At 43.0% G+C, this 19,983-nt stretch overlaps 1 protein-coding gene across 1 annotated transcript; it reads right to left on the bottom strand.

Moving 5' to 3' along the window:
- Positions 1-1,100: 1,100 nt before the first annotated feature.
- Positions 1,101-18,967, bottom strand: abhd15a (abhydrolase domain containing 15a). The gene is made up of 5 exons (XM_044015292.1): positions 17,889-18,967; positions 12,999-13,351; positions 8,954-12,022; positions 2,451-2,591; positions 1,101-1,441 (listed from the first exon to the last, which is right to left on the bottom strand). Exons 1-3 carry the CDS (start codon positions 18,432-18,434, stop codon positions 11,350-11,352), a joined length of 1,572 nt encoding a protein of 523 aa, XP_043871227.1. The 5' UTR covers positions 18,435-18,967; the 3' UTR covers positions 1,101-1,441; positions 2,451-2,591; positions 8,954-11,349.
- Positions 18,968-19,983: the final 1,016 nt, after the last annotated feature.

Here is a 19,983-nt window from a genome sequence, read left to right as displayed (position 1 = left end):
TGCAAATGGGTCCAAGTCCTTGTTCAGTTGTGACAGGAAGTTTGTTGCTCCGTTGTGTTGTTGCCTGTGAAATCGCTCCCCAATAAAGAACGCAAAGAAAAATGACAATATGTTAGAAACATTGCACTATTTTCCCCCCAACAGCATGCGGCCCTACTGAAGAGTATGATAATATTTATAGAATACATCCATCCATCATCCATCCCGCTTATCCTTTAAGACATTGATGAAAAGGCAGGAACTCTCTGGATTGGTCGCCAGCCAATCACAGACTGAAAAACAGGAGACGCCATTCACTGACATTCACATTCACACCTGTGGTCAATTAAAGAGTCTCTAGATAACCCGACTAATATGTACAGTATTTGGACCTATGTAATCCGAATTGTTTACACGTGAAAATGTTAAATCGGCTGTTGTTTGCTCAGTTTTCTTCGGTTGCATTCAAGGTGTTTGTAGCTGGAATGACAGAACTCGTATTTCTATACACAACACAACCTTGTTTTGTACCTACAATGGAGAAGGGAGGTGCTACTGTATCTATGTGTTTAGGCAACACATACGTACACACACACACACACACACACACACACAATGTCTGTGATGTTCCCAGAGACTGAGCTGGAGGGGAACTCCATCCCGGTTTCCTGCGTCATTAACCTGTCTGACTTTGCATTACAGCAAGCCGATTAAGTAACCACACACAAGTCCTATATAAGAGTTCCTCTGCAGAAGTGCGACTGAACCTTGTGTTAATGTAAATCTGCCAATCACGTTACAACCCAGACACTGAGTGGCACATCTTCTCTAATCGTGACTCATCCTGAGGGAAAAATTGACTTGAACATTCTCCATTACGCGACACAAAAAGATGTACTGTGTGACTGTAATTCTCTGCCCAATAAATTGAGTATTCATTTCTCTTTTAGTCGTCGGCTCGGGTGCAGTGTGTGAGTAATTAGAGGAATGTTCATTGCACTGGGCCTGAAGTTAGTTCTTAAGGAAGTAGCAGTGACTCATCAGAGGCATGCTTCCTGCTGCTTCTATAAATAGACAATAATTCAGTAGTTTGAACATGATGTACCAACAAGAGTCACAGGTTCTTTTATCACTATAAAGTATTTATTGACGGCGTGTCTCTAACAATAATAATGACAATACTGAAAACAACTGATAATAAAGCTCTTTTAAAGCTTCTCAAAGATAGAGGAGTGTTGTTGTTGTTTTATCTGATTTAAACCAGTTCTGTAATTTAATCACATTCTTTTATCATTCAGGGTTTAGAATGGCCGTATGAAAACTCTCTGCAGCATGACTCAACCTTGATCGAGGACATTTTGTGAACTTTTGTGGAAAAACGTAGGAGTTTCTCTCATGGCCTTTCAGACGTCTCGCCATCCTGTCACAGCTCATGCTCGTTCAAAAATGTCTCCATTTTGTCCTTGAGGGCATAAAATGAAATACATGTAAAGCTCCTTAAACTCTCTGTACAGTACATGCACGTGAATTCGGATCACAAACAGTGACATCTTAAGGGTATTTAACTTTTCTTACAGCGTGAAAGGAAAGTGGAAACCTGGCAGGGAAAGAGGAATGCAAGGAATGAAAGAATGGGGGCAGAGGAGAATGATGGGAAGAATGCCACCACCACCACCACCACCACCAGGTTGTGTGGGTGTAGTAGTGGGTGTTTGGGTGTGCAGCAGGACAGCCAAATGGACTGTGATCAAACACATAAGTGGAGGAAGTGAGGAAAATGGCTGGTGTAGTTCCAGGGAGATTTGCTCTCACACATACTCCTCTTATGTCTCCCGTCTCTCCAACATTTCAATGCAACCGCTTATATTTCAGTCTTGTCCTTGCATGTGTTTCTCCTCACTCCCTTTTCCTCTGAAAAGCCTCTCTGTCTCACTCTTTCCACTTCCATTTCCCATGTTGTCTCCCACATTCCTTTTTCCCTTTCTGCCTTAGTCCTTCCTCACTCCCTCGTCTCTGTTTTCCCTCCTCTTCAGTCCCCATCTGTGGCCCTCTTCAGAGCCGCGTAGCCCAGACAGGCACCAAGGGCAAGGGGACATCCTCCGGTGACGCCTTGATCACACACTGACGTGATGATTTTCGACGTTGTCAGAGAGGAGGATGCGTGTGTTTGCTTTTGTGCACAGCATACAGTATGTGAGCGTCGCGAGGCAGCATGCCAACGTGCGCTGCGTGTGTGTGTGATTGTGGAAAAGAATGCGTCCTGGCGTCCATTTTGAAAACAGCTGCTCCTAGGATGTTTGCTTATGTAAGCCTGTACTGTAAAACACAGCGGAACAAGAACAAACTGGTTGTCTGTGACAAAGGGCCTGCCCTCACTGCTGCTCTGGAAGACACGGGTGTGTTTTTTTCTGCCTGTCTGAATTCAAGGAGACACAAAATGAGACGGTAAGAGAGTGTAAATCACAGCGTACCGTCTTACTGTAGCAGGCTGGTGTGCTGCAGATGAGGAGGAAAGATGATCCCCGCTGGGCCCTGGTCGCCCACCTGCCGCTCTCTGACCCTTATCCACTGCTGCTGCTGTCATACAGTGCATCACACTTTCTTTCACAAGCCTGCACAGGTTGTACAAGGAGGGAGAGAAGAACCAGGAGAACGTTACAGGCAGAGAGAATGAGAGCGAGAAAATCAGAATGACGTTTCATGCACATCTTCAAATGTCAAAATCACAATGTCAAGCAGTGCATGCATACATTCAGGGAACAATATCTCCGTGTTCTCATCCTCGCAATAGGAAACACGCGCAGTCACGTGGTGATACGAACATTTTAAAGCGACTACACATCTGTGAAACTGTGTTGCAAATCAAATTGCAATTGCAGCTGCTACATATAATTTGTTCTTCAAACAATCTATCTTTTAATCCTAATTTTCTTAGTTTGTAGAACAACAGCTCACAGGGGGCTGATGTGGAGCTGTGGAGTTCAGGCCACACACATACACAGTAATGACATTGTTCATGGTTCAGCTCTTTTTAAGTGTACATTTTCAGCACGACAGTGTCAGCGATTGCACATGACAGTCGTTTCACGAATGCAATTTTGTACGTCACGAGAGGAGAAGTGATCGCGGTTGACCAGGCTCGCAGAGGATTCTCCTCTTGCTGTGTTATCTTGAGAGATGCTCGAGCTGTAGTTGCCCGGGCGCTTTAGACTGTGTGTGCAAAGACAGTTGGGCAGACCGGCCTAACTGTCACGTTGCATTACGTCCTCCCGCGTTAGCCGACTCCAATTTCGCCTGAAGGAGAGGTGGTTACCTACCAGCAAACCTCGAATCGTACAAGTGGGGGAAAGGACATGCATGCACATGCAACACGCGCAAACCCAGATACACACACACACTCCCAGACCCGTCCGTGCTAACAAACAACCTCTGTCTCTCTCTGTGTGTGTGTCTCACCCTCACAGCTTGTGTCCTTTCTCTCGTCCGCTTCAGGCCTAGCAGTAAAGACGCCGAGCGAAAGAGCTGCGCTGCTCTTCACCACACCCAGTATAACCCATGCTGTAATGTGACAGCTGAGGAATGCGCTGCAGGTTAGCCACACATATTTGCAGCCTGAGTCCGAGCTACTCCTCCGTCACCAATGGTGTAAATGACAAAAAAAACTAAGGGCTCAGGAATCAGGCTTGCTGAAGACAGATTACTGCATGACCTTTACGGATGCTTCAATAATTGTTTGGCATTTTTCAAATACTTGTTTTTAAAGTGAGGTTAACAGGCAGCATTTTCATAGCATTTCCATGATTCCCAACCTTGTGTTTGTAGTATAGATAATGGTTTCTGGACCGGTTTTCATCTGAATTCAAGGAACAATTACAGTGGCTTGTGGTCACTTGTATCAGGAAAACATATTTTTTTTAACTGCCTGTGGCAGAGCATATGTACTTTAGAGGGAAACACATGTTTAATTAAAAAAGTAAAAACAATTTTGTGTTAAACACATAAATAGATAATATAGACTATATTATAGTGCTTTGTATGTTATGGCGCGTACAAACCACACGACCACATAAAGTCTGTAAAACGATAAAATACAGTCGTCAAATATAGTACATGAAGCATGACGCGATCCAGCTGAAGTGTACATTCTGAAGGCCGTGCAGATAAATCAAACATTCGCTCCGTGTTAGCCAGCACTGGCGGAGAACCGGGTCCCTCCCACTTTCTGATGACCTTGGAATTAACCAGTTGATTCGCTCAGATTAACATTTAATCTACTGAGGCTGAGAGCTCGCGGCTCTGTCCTGCTTCACACCTGGCTCACATAAAATAATACTGAAATGACTGAACTCTGTATTTGTTACTTTTGTTGTACAAGTATCAATTATCAAGCCGTTTTTTTGTTTTATGTATTGGCCTGATACTTTTATGTTGCTGTAAGGTGGTGTATCTCTGCCATATTTGACAAATCGTGACCCAGTTGTCACTTTTAGAAATGCAGGTCAGCCTGTGCCACGTGTGCCTCACTGTCATCGGTCATTCATTATGTATTCATTTTGTGGGCAGAAGCAAAGGGATTATTTCCTGTCACAAACATTTAGTTTAAGTTTGTACTGTGTGTGTTTTTTTTTTCCTTTTCTTTTGACGAGGTTCCATTACCCATGCAAACATGATACAGTGCTACTATATCTATTCCAGTCTCTTTATTCTATTCTATATTCCCATACGCAGAAAGCACAGGATTTACTCCTCATTGATATTTATAAAAGAAATATTAATGCCATCTGTTATTCAACGCCGCTATTTTAAGCCGTTTGCCAACAATATTAATAAAAATATATATATAAAACAAACATCTGAGAGACATAGTTTTACCCCTCAGAAAGAAAATCCTCCTCATTTAAAGGTTTTTTTTCTTCTGTTTACACTCTCATGCGCAACGTTGTGCACAGATGCGATCAAACTTTTTCTGCTGTGGCAAATTTGCTCCTTGTGTCTCCATTGTGGAGTGTAAACAGTTCTAACTGTATCAAGTATCAGCTGTTATGCATATTATCTGCACACAATCCATTTCATTATGTGGCCCATGTCAATGCAAGCAAGCGAGAACTAATCGGTTTGCCACAAAAACGCTCAAGCGTGTTGGCATTCTTCACCGTGGAGAGACATGTGACAGGCCGTGACCTTTTGACAGATGTACGAGAAACGAGGATCGGTTCTGAACATGCGACAAATTAAAAGCTTGGTCAGAAAGTTCTACTCTTACATCTGCGTGGTCTTCATGGCCATACAGTACAGTGTGCCGAGTCTAATTTTGCATGACTCAGCAGATATCTATTTAAACTGCCGGCTAAATTTATTCCCCATGTGCTGAGCTCTAATTTTAAATGAGGTGCTAAATATACAGACAGTTTCCAAGCCAAAAGCAGAGATAGCTGCGTCATTGTGTCTGTGACAGGAGAGTCTCCCACACACACACACACACACACACACACCCGCCCCCAGGAAATCAGAGTGTGGAACGTTCCGGACAGAAACCTGTGTTGATACCGCCATCTGCTGTCTGCTGCGGGAGAAGAGGTGGAGGAGGAGGAGGTTCCCATGGCAACGTAGGATGACAAGATGGGCAAATAGGTAAGGTTGAAAAGGGCATCATTTAACAACAACAAACAAAAAAAGAAACCTGTTATGTTCATAAAAGCTGCAGTGGGTAAACGTGATTGTCAAATCATGTGCTCAATAAATAAATTAACAGAATAGAATATATGTATTAAAATAAGTGTTAATGGAGTCTAAAGAAAAGGCCACTATATTTAGATTGATCTGTAATGTGTTAATATTTGTTGGTGTGATGGTCATGGCTTGCAATCAAGTGTCAAGAAGCTTCTAGGGATATTTAACAACTTGTCCTTTGTATACAAATGTTTTATAATGTGAGGAGCAAAATCATTTTTTCTAACATTTATTTGCACACATTAAATTATTGCTAAATGATTAGTGCCCTCTGAAATCCATAACACTGAAATAGTTTCTTATTGTCCTTATCGTGCTACACTACAGTCTAAACCTCATTAAAAAAAAAACAACATTAATTTAAATTGATGTCACTGTGCGATCAAATGCCCACTCATTGACCTGTAAGAAACAGCATGAAAACATTTAATAAATGAGTTAAACACACTTTAATTTAGCTGTAATGATGACAAAGTGACTATCACTTATCGCTGCATGAACAGAAAAAGAATGAAAAGCGAAGGAATGCAGATGTTGCACCTGTGGACAGCAGTTATTAACACTTACAATACCCGCCCAGCTGCTTACAATTAGTGAAGAGAAAGACTAAGCAATTCCCTCAAACGTCCACAAGATGGTGCCCATGATCCAAGTAGTATTTTCCCTCTAAATATTTCCAGCAGTTTTGGGGTGTGGGGTTTTTATTTTTATTTTTCATAAGTGCACTTATGAAACACAAAATGGAAAACAGACAGATTCCAAGGACACTCAGAAATAATAAAGTAAAAACCCATGTGTAAATTGTGTGTTGCTTCGCTTTAACTGAAAATCATACACACGTTTACACACAATGGCCATTATCTGATAAACCTGTGATTTCTGAATAACTGACTGGATCATTTTAGTGCGTAACCTTAACTGTGTTTCTTATATAAAGAAACAAAGAGGGACTCTTTAATGTAGAATGTTACTATTTTATTCCCGTTTCATCTCCCTCCTGATGCAAAGGGCAACAAGACATTTATATCCTGAGATATACACATATATACACAAACTAAAACTGGACCAAAGTCACATACCAAAGGCGTTTGCTTAGGTTTAAGTTACAAAGTGTGGGGACCTCTGCTACACTATCTCTGGTGTTTTATTCAGGTTTAGCCCACATGTAAACACCAGATACACAAAAGGGTTCTTTACTATAAACACCACTCCTACAAGTGTACCTCCAGAGAAACGCCAAACACATGTATTCCTGATCATCACCTCAATCCAATACAATCACACTGACAGTGACCCAGTGCTAAACATCTGCTCTGTATTGTAGTTGGCCCGTCTGTTGCTCGGTTGTCTCACGTCACATTTAGTTGTCTTGGCTCTTGAACGGACTGATAACGTAATACCTCCTCGGCTAAATATCTGTGAGGCATTCCAAGTATTTTCGGTGAAATGGAGAAGTAAAAGCAACGGCGCGCCAGCTGAATCACTGTGGTGTATTCTTTAGCGGTTCCTGTTAACAGAGGAGTAATGTTCTTACGCTGCTGGCAAGAGTGTTGTGCTCCCTCTTACTCATGTTTTGGGAGTAGAAGTTTTTACGGTGGAAAACAGGATTGACTCTCTAAGTGTAGGGGACACCATATTAAATTTAACACTGGCCGTCACAGATGCATTTTAGGACAATATTGATACCACTTACATGTGATGAGTAAAGTCAGGAAACGGTGTTGCTTAGAATAAAGACTGGAAACAGAAAAGAAGAGTGATCCATCGACATCTTTCTGCTCCCTGAACGTATACCACATCATGTGTTTGATTTGGACAAAGGCCAGCGTGTGAAAGCACATATTATGGTTTTATGGGTTTGTTGTGTGTCGGGCTATTTCTTGGCTGAGCGGGAACCTCTTCTTAGTGCTCGGTGTTACTGTGAGGTTGCTAGGCAGCCAGAGGACACGCCAGGAAGTTACTTCAGCAGCACAAAAACAGCCACACACATACACAACTTTACACTTCATCCAGTTAATGATGCTTAAGTCCTGTTTACTACGATTAAAAGCTTTTTTTCTTTAAAGTGCATCGGTGTAACTCCTGCTGCTGGGGCAACATCTGATCATAAATGAACATAAACTTCAATGAGCTAAGATAATAGTTATGCCAGACCAATGAGGTTATAACAGTGTGTGTCCTGACACACACACACAGTGCTTTCAGACTGACACAGTTGCGGCTCTGGAGCCTCAGTGCCTTGGTGCTTTGTTCACGCCAGTTTAAGAGGAACCAAAGTGGGAGGGCTTTTCTCTAGGCCACTCAGGCGGGAGTAAACACAAAACAGGCAAAATCTCCTTCTCCACAACCGAGAATAGGACACGCCTACTTATGATGTCACAGTTTTTGAGGAAGAATAACCACTATTTTTTGGTTCCGAAAACTTTTCTCTTTTTTTTTTAAGTGTGAACTCGCTGGCTGGTTCAAAGAAGCTAACAGTGAAAGCTATTTTCTCTGTGTTTGCTCTTGTGCTCCCCCCACAGTTGGTTAACGGTATTGCTTGCCACACCTGTCGTGAAATATACCTGTTGTGAGTAATTATTTTTTATAATCCTTTTTTTCTGATTAACTGAATCATTTCAGTTGAGAGAGCATTTGAAACAATAAACATATTCATTCCTTTACTGAGAGCTGGATCTAATGGTAACAACATGGTCGGCTTGTTTAGTTTAATGAAGTTTGACTTTGATCTGGCTTGTGTAACCAATTACATGCCTTACCTTAATTCACCCGGTGCGATAGATAGAGAGTGAAGTGTCTTGGTAATTGAAAAAAAAACAGGGGAATGACCACGAAAGACAGAAAAACAGAAAAAGAATTACTTAGAGAAACAAACTAAAAAATAAATGATTCTATATTCAAATGAATGCAATGTGCTTCCGTACATTTGTTGTCAAGCCGACTATACTGGTGAAACAGGATTCCTAATGTGCAAACATTCGTGTCTTCAGACACAGGTAGCGTAGTCTATGTTACAGCATTTTATACAAATATGATGACATTCATTTCTTTTACGCGGCTTACATAACCGACTGCTCATTGTTTCACTTCATTTATGGACAAGAGAGGACTAAACTTCAGTAACACGGCCTGACACAAACACTCTATATACAGTAGATAAGAAGCAAACTATTTACACTTACTCATCCAATGGTAACAGAACCAGGTCAGTTTGCAAAAGCAAACGTCAGCGAGTGAAACTCACACTAATATTATCCCCCCTTGTGCAGCCTCTTGTATCTCTCTCCGTAACCCTCTGGGGTTTTTGTGCTGCCTCTGCATGGCGTGCACTCAGTGAATGATTTCACCTTTCACAAGCGAGCGAGGGAAGGGGGAGGAGAGGGGGCTGTGTGACATATGCTGTAAAGTACTATGTTGTAGTTCTTTCTGGACCTGAAACCAGACGTCACGTATAGTGCCAATGCAGACCTGCTCCAGCTTCAACCTACAGTACATTACGACGGCGATTTACAGTCATAGCATTCCATTAAAAAACTTGGGAGAAGCAATTTTTACTTCTATTGTCAACACATTATCTTGTCTGTTGACCTCACCCCCCAAATTAAGATGTTCCTCCGGTAAATGTTTGAATTGAATCAACCTCTCACCATTTTCACCTTTTAATGCCTCCAGGATTCTACACCTAAACAAATCCCCAGTAAAGTGTGTCAATTTAGAGAGGCTACAATTTAGTATAATTACAGTGATGGGGACGTCGGGTCCTTTGTTAATTAAAAATCAATCATTTTAATTAAATCAGTCCCTGATCACAGAGGCAGGCTATTGCAGCTCGATTGAATAGGGAAAGTGGGAAAGGGCAATTCAATCGTCATGTCTTAATTTGCCTAAGGCAAATTGAAGCCAGTGTTTATTTAAAGCAACCATTTTCTACGTTTGGTCAGAAATGACAGGCTTTAACGATGTGGCCTTTAATATTTCTCAGCCTTTTCTACAATTTCTTTTTCCCTATCGTCACATTTTCCTATCACGGCATCACAGATAGACGTCATATTTGTTGGATATGATGTTAAAGTCTATTTGGCTGCAACAAATATGAGACTGCAACAAAGAGTACAAGACAGTGTTGTTGAAACGGGTTGTTATATTATTGAACGAGCTATTGTGAGTGGTGTGGACTCAGTCGATTGGAAATCAAATACAAGGACTTCTTTTTTTCACACTTTTGGAAACTCTGGAATACACTGTAATAGACACATATGCTCTTTTGATAAAGTTTATAGCAAATAATACTCTCGATACTCGTGATTTTTGAGTATATAATGAACACTGTCTATAACACCACAAAAAAAGCTCTCTGTGTTATTTTTCAGGACATCTCGTCTATACAAAGTGTAAACCCCATATTTGGCAACTTGATTTTATATCATTTTATTTGAATCCTGTCATAATGTCCATTACAGTAGCAACTTCATAAAATAACAGAGGGAAAAACCCAGCTTTGTAGTTTTTCCTGTTCTCTTTAACCGGTTTAAAGTTTATCTTTACGAGCACCAAATTAAAATCTTTGTAGTTTTGAAATAACCGTTTGTGTAATTCATTACAGTTATGCACAAGACCAAACCCAAAACATCCACATGATCGAGGAAGGGAGAAACGGCAACTGTTTCACCACCGTTCATCCGGAGCAGTGGGTCAGGGAAACCTTAGAGCACAGAGTTTCAATAATGACACACTAAAACTCACAGAATGCTCAGTCACTCAGCTCAGTGAACTACCATCACCTCCAGACACAGACTTTCTGCTAAAAGCTGACTGGATGGGAATAATAAATACGTTCATCCATTCTAGGAAACTCAGACCTTTTAAGAAGAAGACATTCAACTATAAAAAAAAAAAACCATAAACTTACCACCATGTTTGAATTTCAACAACACTGCAATTAAGTCGGGGTGGGAGATCGTCTCAAAAATGAAAAAGCTACTTCCAAGAAAAAGATCGATAGGTTAACTTTGTTATTTGTTGTTGTTTGGGTTTTTTTTCCAAAAGTATCCAAAAAGACTTGCGTCACAGAGAAAAGTCGCCCGTGAATCCTGTGCTCTGGAGACACAGCTCCGGAGAGAAGTCTGAATTCATCTGGGGGCGACGGTGGTCCAGTCTTTCCACTGGACTGTTGTGGGTACAAGTCCCAGCTCCGCCGTGTCCTTGGACGAGATACCTAATCTCACGTTGCTCGTTAATGGGCGTGAAAGATGTGGGACAGAAAATATGAATGTGTGAGTGACCGGTGTTAATGGCAAAACTGGAGCGTAACAACTTTGTGAGGTCACGAAGGACTAGAAAAGTGTTGTAGAAATACAGACCGTGTAGCATGTTTCTATTTTAACAGCTGGCAGTGAAGAGAGGTCCAGTAAAGACATAAAGCTGGACTATCTTTTGACAGTTTTCGGCTAAACACAACTGCATGCAAACGTGTGGCCTGTGGTGATATATTTCAGTCCTTAATCATCCCCGTATTTTTACAATATCCCTTTTCTACTCGCGGTTATCATAAGACTTTGTACTTGTGTGTCACACAGGCGGAGAACGACCTGCGTGACTCATATCCTCGTCCGTCAGTCCATCTACTTCCATTAAGCTCCCTTATCGCGTGTAGGACCGCTGCCAGTTATAAATGGCATGGATATTATGGGAACATGCCGGCACTCTTTTACATGTGCTAACACTGCGATGGCGGAACAACCGGCCTCCCGCACCTCCTCCCAGCCCCCTCCTCCTGGCAGCGAGCTGCTTTGCTCTCTCCTCGCCAGCGAAGAAGTCTGTGGTCGCCCTGAAGAATTCCAGCACAGCTCTGTGACTCCAGTTGGTCGCACAGTGCCCCGTCGCACTGTACGGCAGTGCTGCAGAACCAGCGGCGCCGGGTGCACCGGCAGCACTCTGCTCAGACTGGGTGGAGAAACCACAGTGACCTCCACGGTCAGTTAGGAGGAGAAAAAAATGTGGGTTGGTCTCGAAGAGTTCCAGGGGAATGGTGGACTGAGTGTCACCGCGGATCGGGTCGTCCTGAGCACAAACACTCAGGACAGGAATTGCCACCTCGTCCACGTCCCTCAAGGGTTCATTGCGTTCCCAATACGCATCCCAGGTAGCTGAGGTGTTGCTGCTGCTGCTGCTGCTGCTGCTGGTCCCTGTTGCCACTGCTGGTGCAGCACCCGCATGTCCAGTCTGACAGAACAGCGCCTCCTCCAGGCCATGCAAGGAACAACTAGCAAACGCAGCATCAGCCTGTAAGGTCTCAGCCAGCACCGTCCTGTACCTACGCATGTCAACCGCATACACACACATTTGCACAACACAGACACACAAGTGGACAATAAGACAATCAAAACCAGTGAATCAATTCTGAAGAGCTGCATGATGGTGAATGGGTCTTTCATTCCCGATTGGCATTGATTCTAGAAGCCTCATCTGGGTCACGATGCTTCTCAGAATCAATGAACCTGACATTGAGGAGGCCATCTGTTGCTATAGTAACATGACATGTTTTCTTATTTGTCTGTGCCTGTCCAATGAATGGTTCATGGGTAGTTGAATCTGTTTTCACTTAAATCTCCCTTTGACCACATTCTTGTTTGAGGTTAGAGCCGTCTAAGACCTCTTTATGAAACTTCTTTTCATCTTGAAGACATTGTGATAAAAGTAAAAGCAAGTAAGAGAAGGAGTTGTTGATACTCTCAATCTCTCCTTAACCCTAACCCATTTGGATTAAGTAATTCTGCGGGGCGGGTCTAACTTTCAAATAACCTTTGTGTCAGCTGTGCACATACGCTGTTCTCATGAGTGAGCCACAGGACTGTTGCCGGGCCTAAAGGATGATTTATAATAGTTGACAGCTTGTTATTTGTGTCTGTCAGACTCTGCTGTAGTGACAACGAACACAACGTTATCACAAAACAGACACGATGACCAAAACGAGGGAAATACGAACCAAGCAGTAATAACATCTACATCCTTGATCCAATTTTTTTTCACGAGTCGACTGAAACCGCATTATCAGATGAAACTGTTTTCAGCTACAGCACAAATGTTATCAGCTCTTGACTATTTAGGGAAGCTGATTCTCTCTCTCTGTAGATGTTTGTTTAGTTTTAGAAAGTATTGCTAACAATAAGGTAGGGAATTTGAGTAACTGTTTCCATAGTTCCAGAGTTTAAAACGTGACGTAGTATGGACGGCATGTCTTAAAAAAACTAAAACAGAGTAAAGAAGTAGCCTCGTGCTTCTGTTCTTACCTGCTGAGACACATCTTCTGGTAGAGCACTAAGGCCCACTGAAGGGGCCGGCACAAGCCATTCTCAAACCAGCTCTGGCAGCGGAACACGGGAGACAGGCACACAGCTGCCGTCACGTAACTCGACGAGCCACACTCCCCAAGGTAAGACAGGAGAAGGCCGGACCCCGTGCTCTCACTTACTGCGTACAGTCTCCCCGCGGGCTGCCTGTAGCGAATGTAGCGCACGGCCTCGCGCAGATCCGCGGGGTCCCCGAACTGCTGCAGTTTGACAGTGGTGAGCGGGGTGCTGTTGTGACTGCGGCGGTTGAAGACGGCCGGCAGGTAGCCGTGGGACAGGGCTGTCTCACACAACTGTGGAGACAGACAGGAGACAGAAAAAAAAAAAACCGTTTTATTCTTCAACTGCTGTGTGTTGGAAGCCAGTGAGAGTATGACTACTACTACTTTCTCCTCCACATGAGGGTCACGGGGCTGCTGGAGCCAATCACAGCTGACCCAGGGTTAAAGGCGGGGCACACCCTGGACAGACAGGGTCAACACACTGTTCACTCGCACATAGTTCAGTTCAGAGTGTGCACACGGGGAGAGAACATGCAAACTCCATCCTCAGTTGGACCGGGTCTTTTGCTGTAAGGCAGCAGTGCCCAGACGTTTTAGTATTTCATCAATTAAGACGAAAAAGAAAGGTGGTGAAGCCAAGGATTAAGCACAACATCATTATCTGGGCTGAGCTTTGGCCCAAAAAGCTTTAAAGTCTCCACCTACGCTGTGCAGCTTTCCCCGAAAATGGACCGCGAACAGACCTGGCGCAGGATGAGAACAAAGCACTCGAGTGTGGAAACCTGTGTGTGTTCTCATGTCTCTGGCAAAAAGGCTTCCCTTTCATCAGCGGCACAGTGAAAAGACGCTGTTATTGCCCGGGAACTTTATTTTGAATACTGTGACTATTATAATCATTATTTAGCATTCTGAAAAGAAGGTGACAGTATGATATACTTGGATGATGGAGTCACTGGTGCTGAACAAAACACATGTATTCAGCATGTAAAACCTGTTTGACTGTGGAGAGAATATGACTTTATACTTAAAGAAAACAGCAATATTTACCCTCACAAGCTATTTTAATGAAGCAGACATCTCTGAATCTGTTAATTAAACATATTTAAATATTTCAGATCTAAGGCTTCTTTTGTCATGCCTGGTTCTTTCTTTTCTTTGATGTTTACACAAAACAGTCATTTTATGTTTTACTGTGGCTTGCAGCGTCACTTTACTGTAAACATAGATCATTAACTCTCGATCCAGGTGATGATTCTTATCAGACACGAGCTAAAAAGTAAATATGCTGAAGAAAATTAATGTGAAAGGGCTACAAGGTTTGGATTTGGAAGAGAGCAGAAATGGCAGTTTTATGTATAAATCAAAAGGAGCCAACGCAGAGAAGAAATGGATCCAGTGTCGGCTCTGAATTAAATAACTGAATATATATATATATATATATATATGTTTTTCTCATTCAAACATTTGTGAAACGGAAAAAAAGGGGCAAGGAATCCTATTTGCAGAAGAAACTGAAACTGTAAACGAGTTACATTGTGTTTTTACATCAGCAAGAAATACCAACAGCCTGCAGGAAGAGCCGCAGCATCACTGCATCAAATATTTACCAGCTCAAGAAGACTGCAGTGGTATTTTTGCCACTCTATCTTTGTCATTATAAAGAGGAGGATTTACTCCGTATACCTGACACACAACAAGGCACGTGAGGAGGACGTGTATAGGAAGTATAGCTCAGTTTAATGTCCAGATACTGACTGAGATGATGAGCTATTTCTCCATATGAAATCCACTTTAAAGCCGGAGGATAAACTGAGGTGAGTCTGGTTGCTCTGGTTTGTCATACAGCTGCGTGTGTGTCACGTAAATGTCACATCAGCAACAGCACTGCGTTATAAATACGCACGGACAGAATGAGGATGACACGTGAAATGAACGTATAAAGAAAACAAGGGTAGAGAGATACTGCCTGCATCTGTTCTACCATTTGATTCATTATTAAACTGACTGTGAGGTCTTGTGTATCAGACTTGCCTCATTAGATAAGCCGACACATACACACACACAGAGAACACCTCAAGTTCACCACTACTTAATCACGGTGAATGATGCGCGGCCCATTTCTGTGAGACCAGCACCGACGTCGACAAACTCCAGCGGCTTCATCGCGGCATTTCGTCACAAATCAAATTAAATAGAGGACGTGATTCGATTAAGAGCCTTTAGACGGCAACTGAGCATCTCACTGCAATGCTCCATCCTCTTCTATTCTTGTCAATGCTTTATCTAAATACTCCTCAATAGCCGTTGACAAGTGCCAGACATTGATTTTTCTCCCCCAGGTTAGGAACGCGTAAGAGCAAGGCAGCCGCTGTAGAAAAACAACAAGGAAGGTTGTATTTTGTTTGAAATGCACAGTGGAAAAATGATGAATCGTATACTGTTGCTGGAAGTAGGTAAATAATTGACACTGGTATTCTTCAAGGTAGAGCCTGTTCTAGCTTTATGTTTACCGTAATGTTTTAGCCAAGAAATAAATCATCTCCCATGACTCATAGATTGAAATGCTGCTAAATTGTGATATACAGAGAGCCAGGTAGTAAAACACATTTGTACGTCTTATACTAACTTCACAAACGGCGAGAGACTTTGAGCGATTTAAGTGGGCATGTGATACAATTTCATATTCCTTCATTCACATTAAACAGCCACATGTAAGACCACAATCGGAATGAATAACATGAATAGTTGAAAGATTTATGCTTCGTCTATAAACACAGTTGTGCGCTTTATGCTTCTTTGAATATATGGTGACTTGAATTAATGCTTTTTCTACTACAACGCCCTCCTTCACTGATCTGTCGAAGACTCTAAATGTAAGAACTGTCACCGTGTGATCCCACTTTCCCATTCCACGGCACAAGGAATAAATGGAATTTATTCCCAACGTTGTCCTCTCATAAAATCAGAACGTGAGACGAACGGATTCAATTAAACACGCGCTGTATCATTAATGACGCAAAAACAAGTCTGTGCCAAATCCAAGCTGCACAAAACACAAGCACGTGAAACACAAATGTGGTTAAACTGCTCAGAAAATCCATCTGTGTGAACTCGCTGGATGTTTATGTGAACATTTATGGCCTTCCAGCACATGTTATAATATAAACATGGATCACACGTCGCTGAATATAATAAGGCTCACTGATCCGAGTCGTTACACGCCTCCAAAATAAGGGGCCCATCAACCTGTATGTGTGGAAACACAGCAAATCTGAGAAACATTCAGTAAACGTCAAATAAACGTCCGTACGCTTGAGGAGGTGGAAAAGGAAAGGTATTATAATAATAATAATAATAGTAATACTTTTACAGAATGCATGCAGCGGAAACAGATTCAGCGAATAAAGGAGGACCTAACAGAAATCACACGATTGAAAGTGTCACTCCAGCTTCCACATCCAATGTAGTGACCTCATAATTTAAACACACATTTTTGGACCATGTGTATGTAAATGGGTGTAAATCAGGTCAGCCTGAATAAAAGAGAAGCAAATGGTCAAAAAGCAAGTGTGAGAATATGTCTGTGTGCCTGCCCGTGCTAATATGACCTCTTTTTGGTTTCAGTCTTTCCGGCACACACACACACACACACACACACTGAATATCACCAGTGACAGAAGCACTCTAAATAAAGTATAATGGGCTGACTACATCATATATACTCTCTACAGTGATAATGCATTTCTCCATCATTTTTGCTTTGTTCTCTCTTGGTAAATCTGAGTATTACAACACTCACACACACACACACACACACACCTTTCCTCCTCTTCTCTGTCAGCACAAAGAGTTACTCGGTCTCTAGATTAATGTCGGAGACATTTTCGAGTGACCACTTGCAGCAAACTTGTTATTTCTGACATGGAGCTGACAGTAAGCCGCGTGGTGAACACTGTGAAATGAAATGGGCTTGCACGGCGCCAGGTGCCCAGAGTAATGTGAGAGCCAGCAGGCATTGAAGTAGACTGCCAATGGCCCCTCGAGTCAAGCGATGCTTTGTAATCAGTCAGCGTTTAGAAAGAGCTGTTGAAAGACTGGCACTGCCTTCACATCTGCTCGGCTCTTCTCTTCTCTCCAGCCTGAGTTTGTCATGCTTGTGACGGACACTGTTGCCTTGCAGTGGCATCTCCCTTCAACTCTCCCTTGGACGATTCGAAGACTTACATCTGTTTCGACGATGGAGTTTCTGTGCGTGTTCTCCGATGCTCTTATGAATTACAAATGTAGTCGCTGTCTTTTTGCTCACCATCTACAAACACTACAGTTGCTCCAGTGATGTTTCTTCCTGATGTGATTCTCCTTCAGTTGATGACAGAGCAGCAGTGATGTAGCTGTAGATTCTCATTCATTCAGGTCTTTGTTGTCGAGAACACGTCGAGTCACTTCAGTTCTTCAGAAGGAAGAAGTGAAGGAAAGAAGGAAAAGTCCAGTTGCTACGTGTGTTGGGCTTATGATATGATGAGTGAGGACATTATTGTGACCTTTGTTTTTTCATCCTGTTGCTGTATTTGACAGTATGGGCATATTAAAGGTCTGAGTGATACTGTATGGGTAAAAGGTTTCCCAATAAAACAGTCAATGTTACTGCAATAACAACTTCTGAATAAAGCCAAAATTAACTTTGCAGAACATTGCAAAAATACCTGTTACACAAAGAAAAACAACACTTTCATACAGTGCGTGTAGTCAACGTTTGTTATATTGGTGTCTTGGAGTGTGTGTCACTCACAGGTTATCACTAAGGATGCAGAAAGGGCGCGTGCATTACCTGTAACACATTCCTCGTGATTTTCCCAAATGAGTTTGGGATGATGAGCAGAATGGGACTCGTGGAGTGACTGGAGGTCCTGCGCCGTCTCTGATAGGATGGCACTGCCCAGTCCAAGGCCACCAGTCCGTCGTCGCTCAGCTGCAGGTTGTCCCGCACAAACTGGACCGGACTGTCGTACGGCCAGCACGCCTGGTACACACTCTGGAGAAACGCGCTGGCGCGCCACGTCCAGCCGCCGCACGGCGAGTAATTACCGAAAGTCCTGCAGTGTTTGAACAGATAGTTGGCCAGCGCGGACGGTTTGCAGATGAGCGCCACGGTGTGTGTTTCCTCGCCGCTCACAGCGCCCACACAGGCCGCGTGACGATGGACACTGTCGCTCCGCTCTCGGTCCGATGAGACGCACCTCTTCTCCTTCGCCGCCTGCTGTGGAGTCCCGAGTCTCTGAAGCACAGCAGGTGAACCCTCGGTGCCAAAACACTTGCCCGGCCAGATCAGCACCGCCAGGATCACAATGCACAGAGCCACGAGCCATCCCAGCATTGGTGCAGTTGAAAAGGCGCAAAATAAGCACGTAGGCGTACTCCCCAAAACTTACATTAAGACAGTGAACGGAGACACGCTGAGTCCTGCAGCGTGTTCGTTTGTGTCTCGGTTGATTTCCTCAGCTCTCAGCTCAGCAAGTTTGGCGCGCGACACCTCCAGGTGCCAAAGACGCGCGGTCCTCGTCGTCGTGCGGCGCGTGGTCTCAGTGAATAACTCAACCGCAGCGTTTCCGTTTCACCAAAACACCGACGTCATGTTTCCATTTCTTAAAATAAAAAAAAAACGGGCAATTTAGCTTCTTTCTTTTTTTTTCCAGTAACCGAGTTGACGACTGCGCTCAACCGGTGCTCAATCCCTGCTCCGCGGGGCCAAAAGTGATGATGTGTGTGTGTGTGTGTGTGAGAGAGAGAGAAGCAGCTATAGATGGAAACGCCTCTCACCTCGTCCATCCCCAGTCTGAATGAGCAGGTGCTATGGGCGTACGCGATGCTCCTATATAGTCTTTAAAATATTACATAAACTCTGTTACCATCATCTCTCTCTCTGTCTCTCTCTCTCTGTCTGTCTGTCTGTCTGTCACACACACCAGAGACAGCATGCAAACGGAACTGCTACTTGTAGAGAAATGCGCATTAACAGAGGAGTGAAAATTCCTTTCCTTACAATAAATAATGCAGTGATGTCAAATTATGGCTCTCAAATGCCTTAAAACACCAAACAAGAACATTTCTACTAAATAAATAGTTTTTTTTAAATTAAAAATGAAAAGTGTTACAGTCCATTATTCTATACTTTATTCAGAGATTCAGCAGTCCACAGCTGTCCAGAGCCTCTCCATGTGCAAGGACGTGAGCTCTGCCATCTGTATTTCAGAGGCATATTGTTTTAGACAGTCTCTGAACAGATGGCAGGATAACAAAGCACCACATCCCGCTGGAAATGTGTGCACTACGTGTGAGACAACAAGCCCAAATGGAAGATGACAAGACAGTAGATCACTGTGTTTGTTCCAATATTTCATTTCACACCATTCCTGAGCAGCCGTCAGTGGAAAATATAACAAGAATGGCAAAATGGAAGATGCCAAGCCAACAAGTAGACTCAAGGCAGATGAAAGGCTTGAAGGATTTGTGGTATCATCTCAAAGACACTTCAGAACCGCTTACAGCTGGTGCAGCGGAGACTGGAGAGACACATGTTGCTTTATGTTCATTTACTCAGATGCGGTTCCAAACATTGATAATGAGAGACATTCGAGAGCGAGCGAAACAATAACAATATCTGCACTTCACTGGAGGGGGAAAGTCTGCGAGAACTCATAACAACACACTGTTGGAGTTATGGTTAGATGAGACTATCGAGAAACAATTTAGCATGCAACACATTTCGCATTGATGAGAGGAGGACAGAAGAAAAACATGTCAACAAATCAACTTGAAGTGTGCGAGCAGAGAGCAGAGCTGAGGCTCTTACAGCATCTCAGGAGGCAACGATCCAGGCAACGAGTGTGTGAAAGGTCACAGGAAAATGTCACAGTTTTTGTCAA

This window comes from Solea senegalensis, unplaced genomic scaffold (genome assembly GCF_019176455.1).
Source record: "Solea senegalensis isolate Sse05_10M unplaced genomic scaffold, IFAPA_SoseM_1 scf7180000013203, whole genome shotgun sequence".
NCBI classification, from domain to species: domain Eukaryota; kingdom Metazoa; phylum Chordata; class Actinopteri; order Pleuronectiformes; family Soleidae; genus Solea; species Solea senegalensis.
Note: the sequence above shows the minus strand (reverse complement) of the source record. Positions and strands in the feature narration are given on the sequence as shown.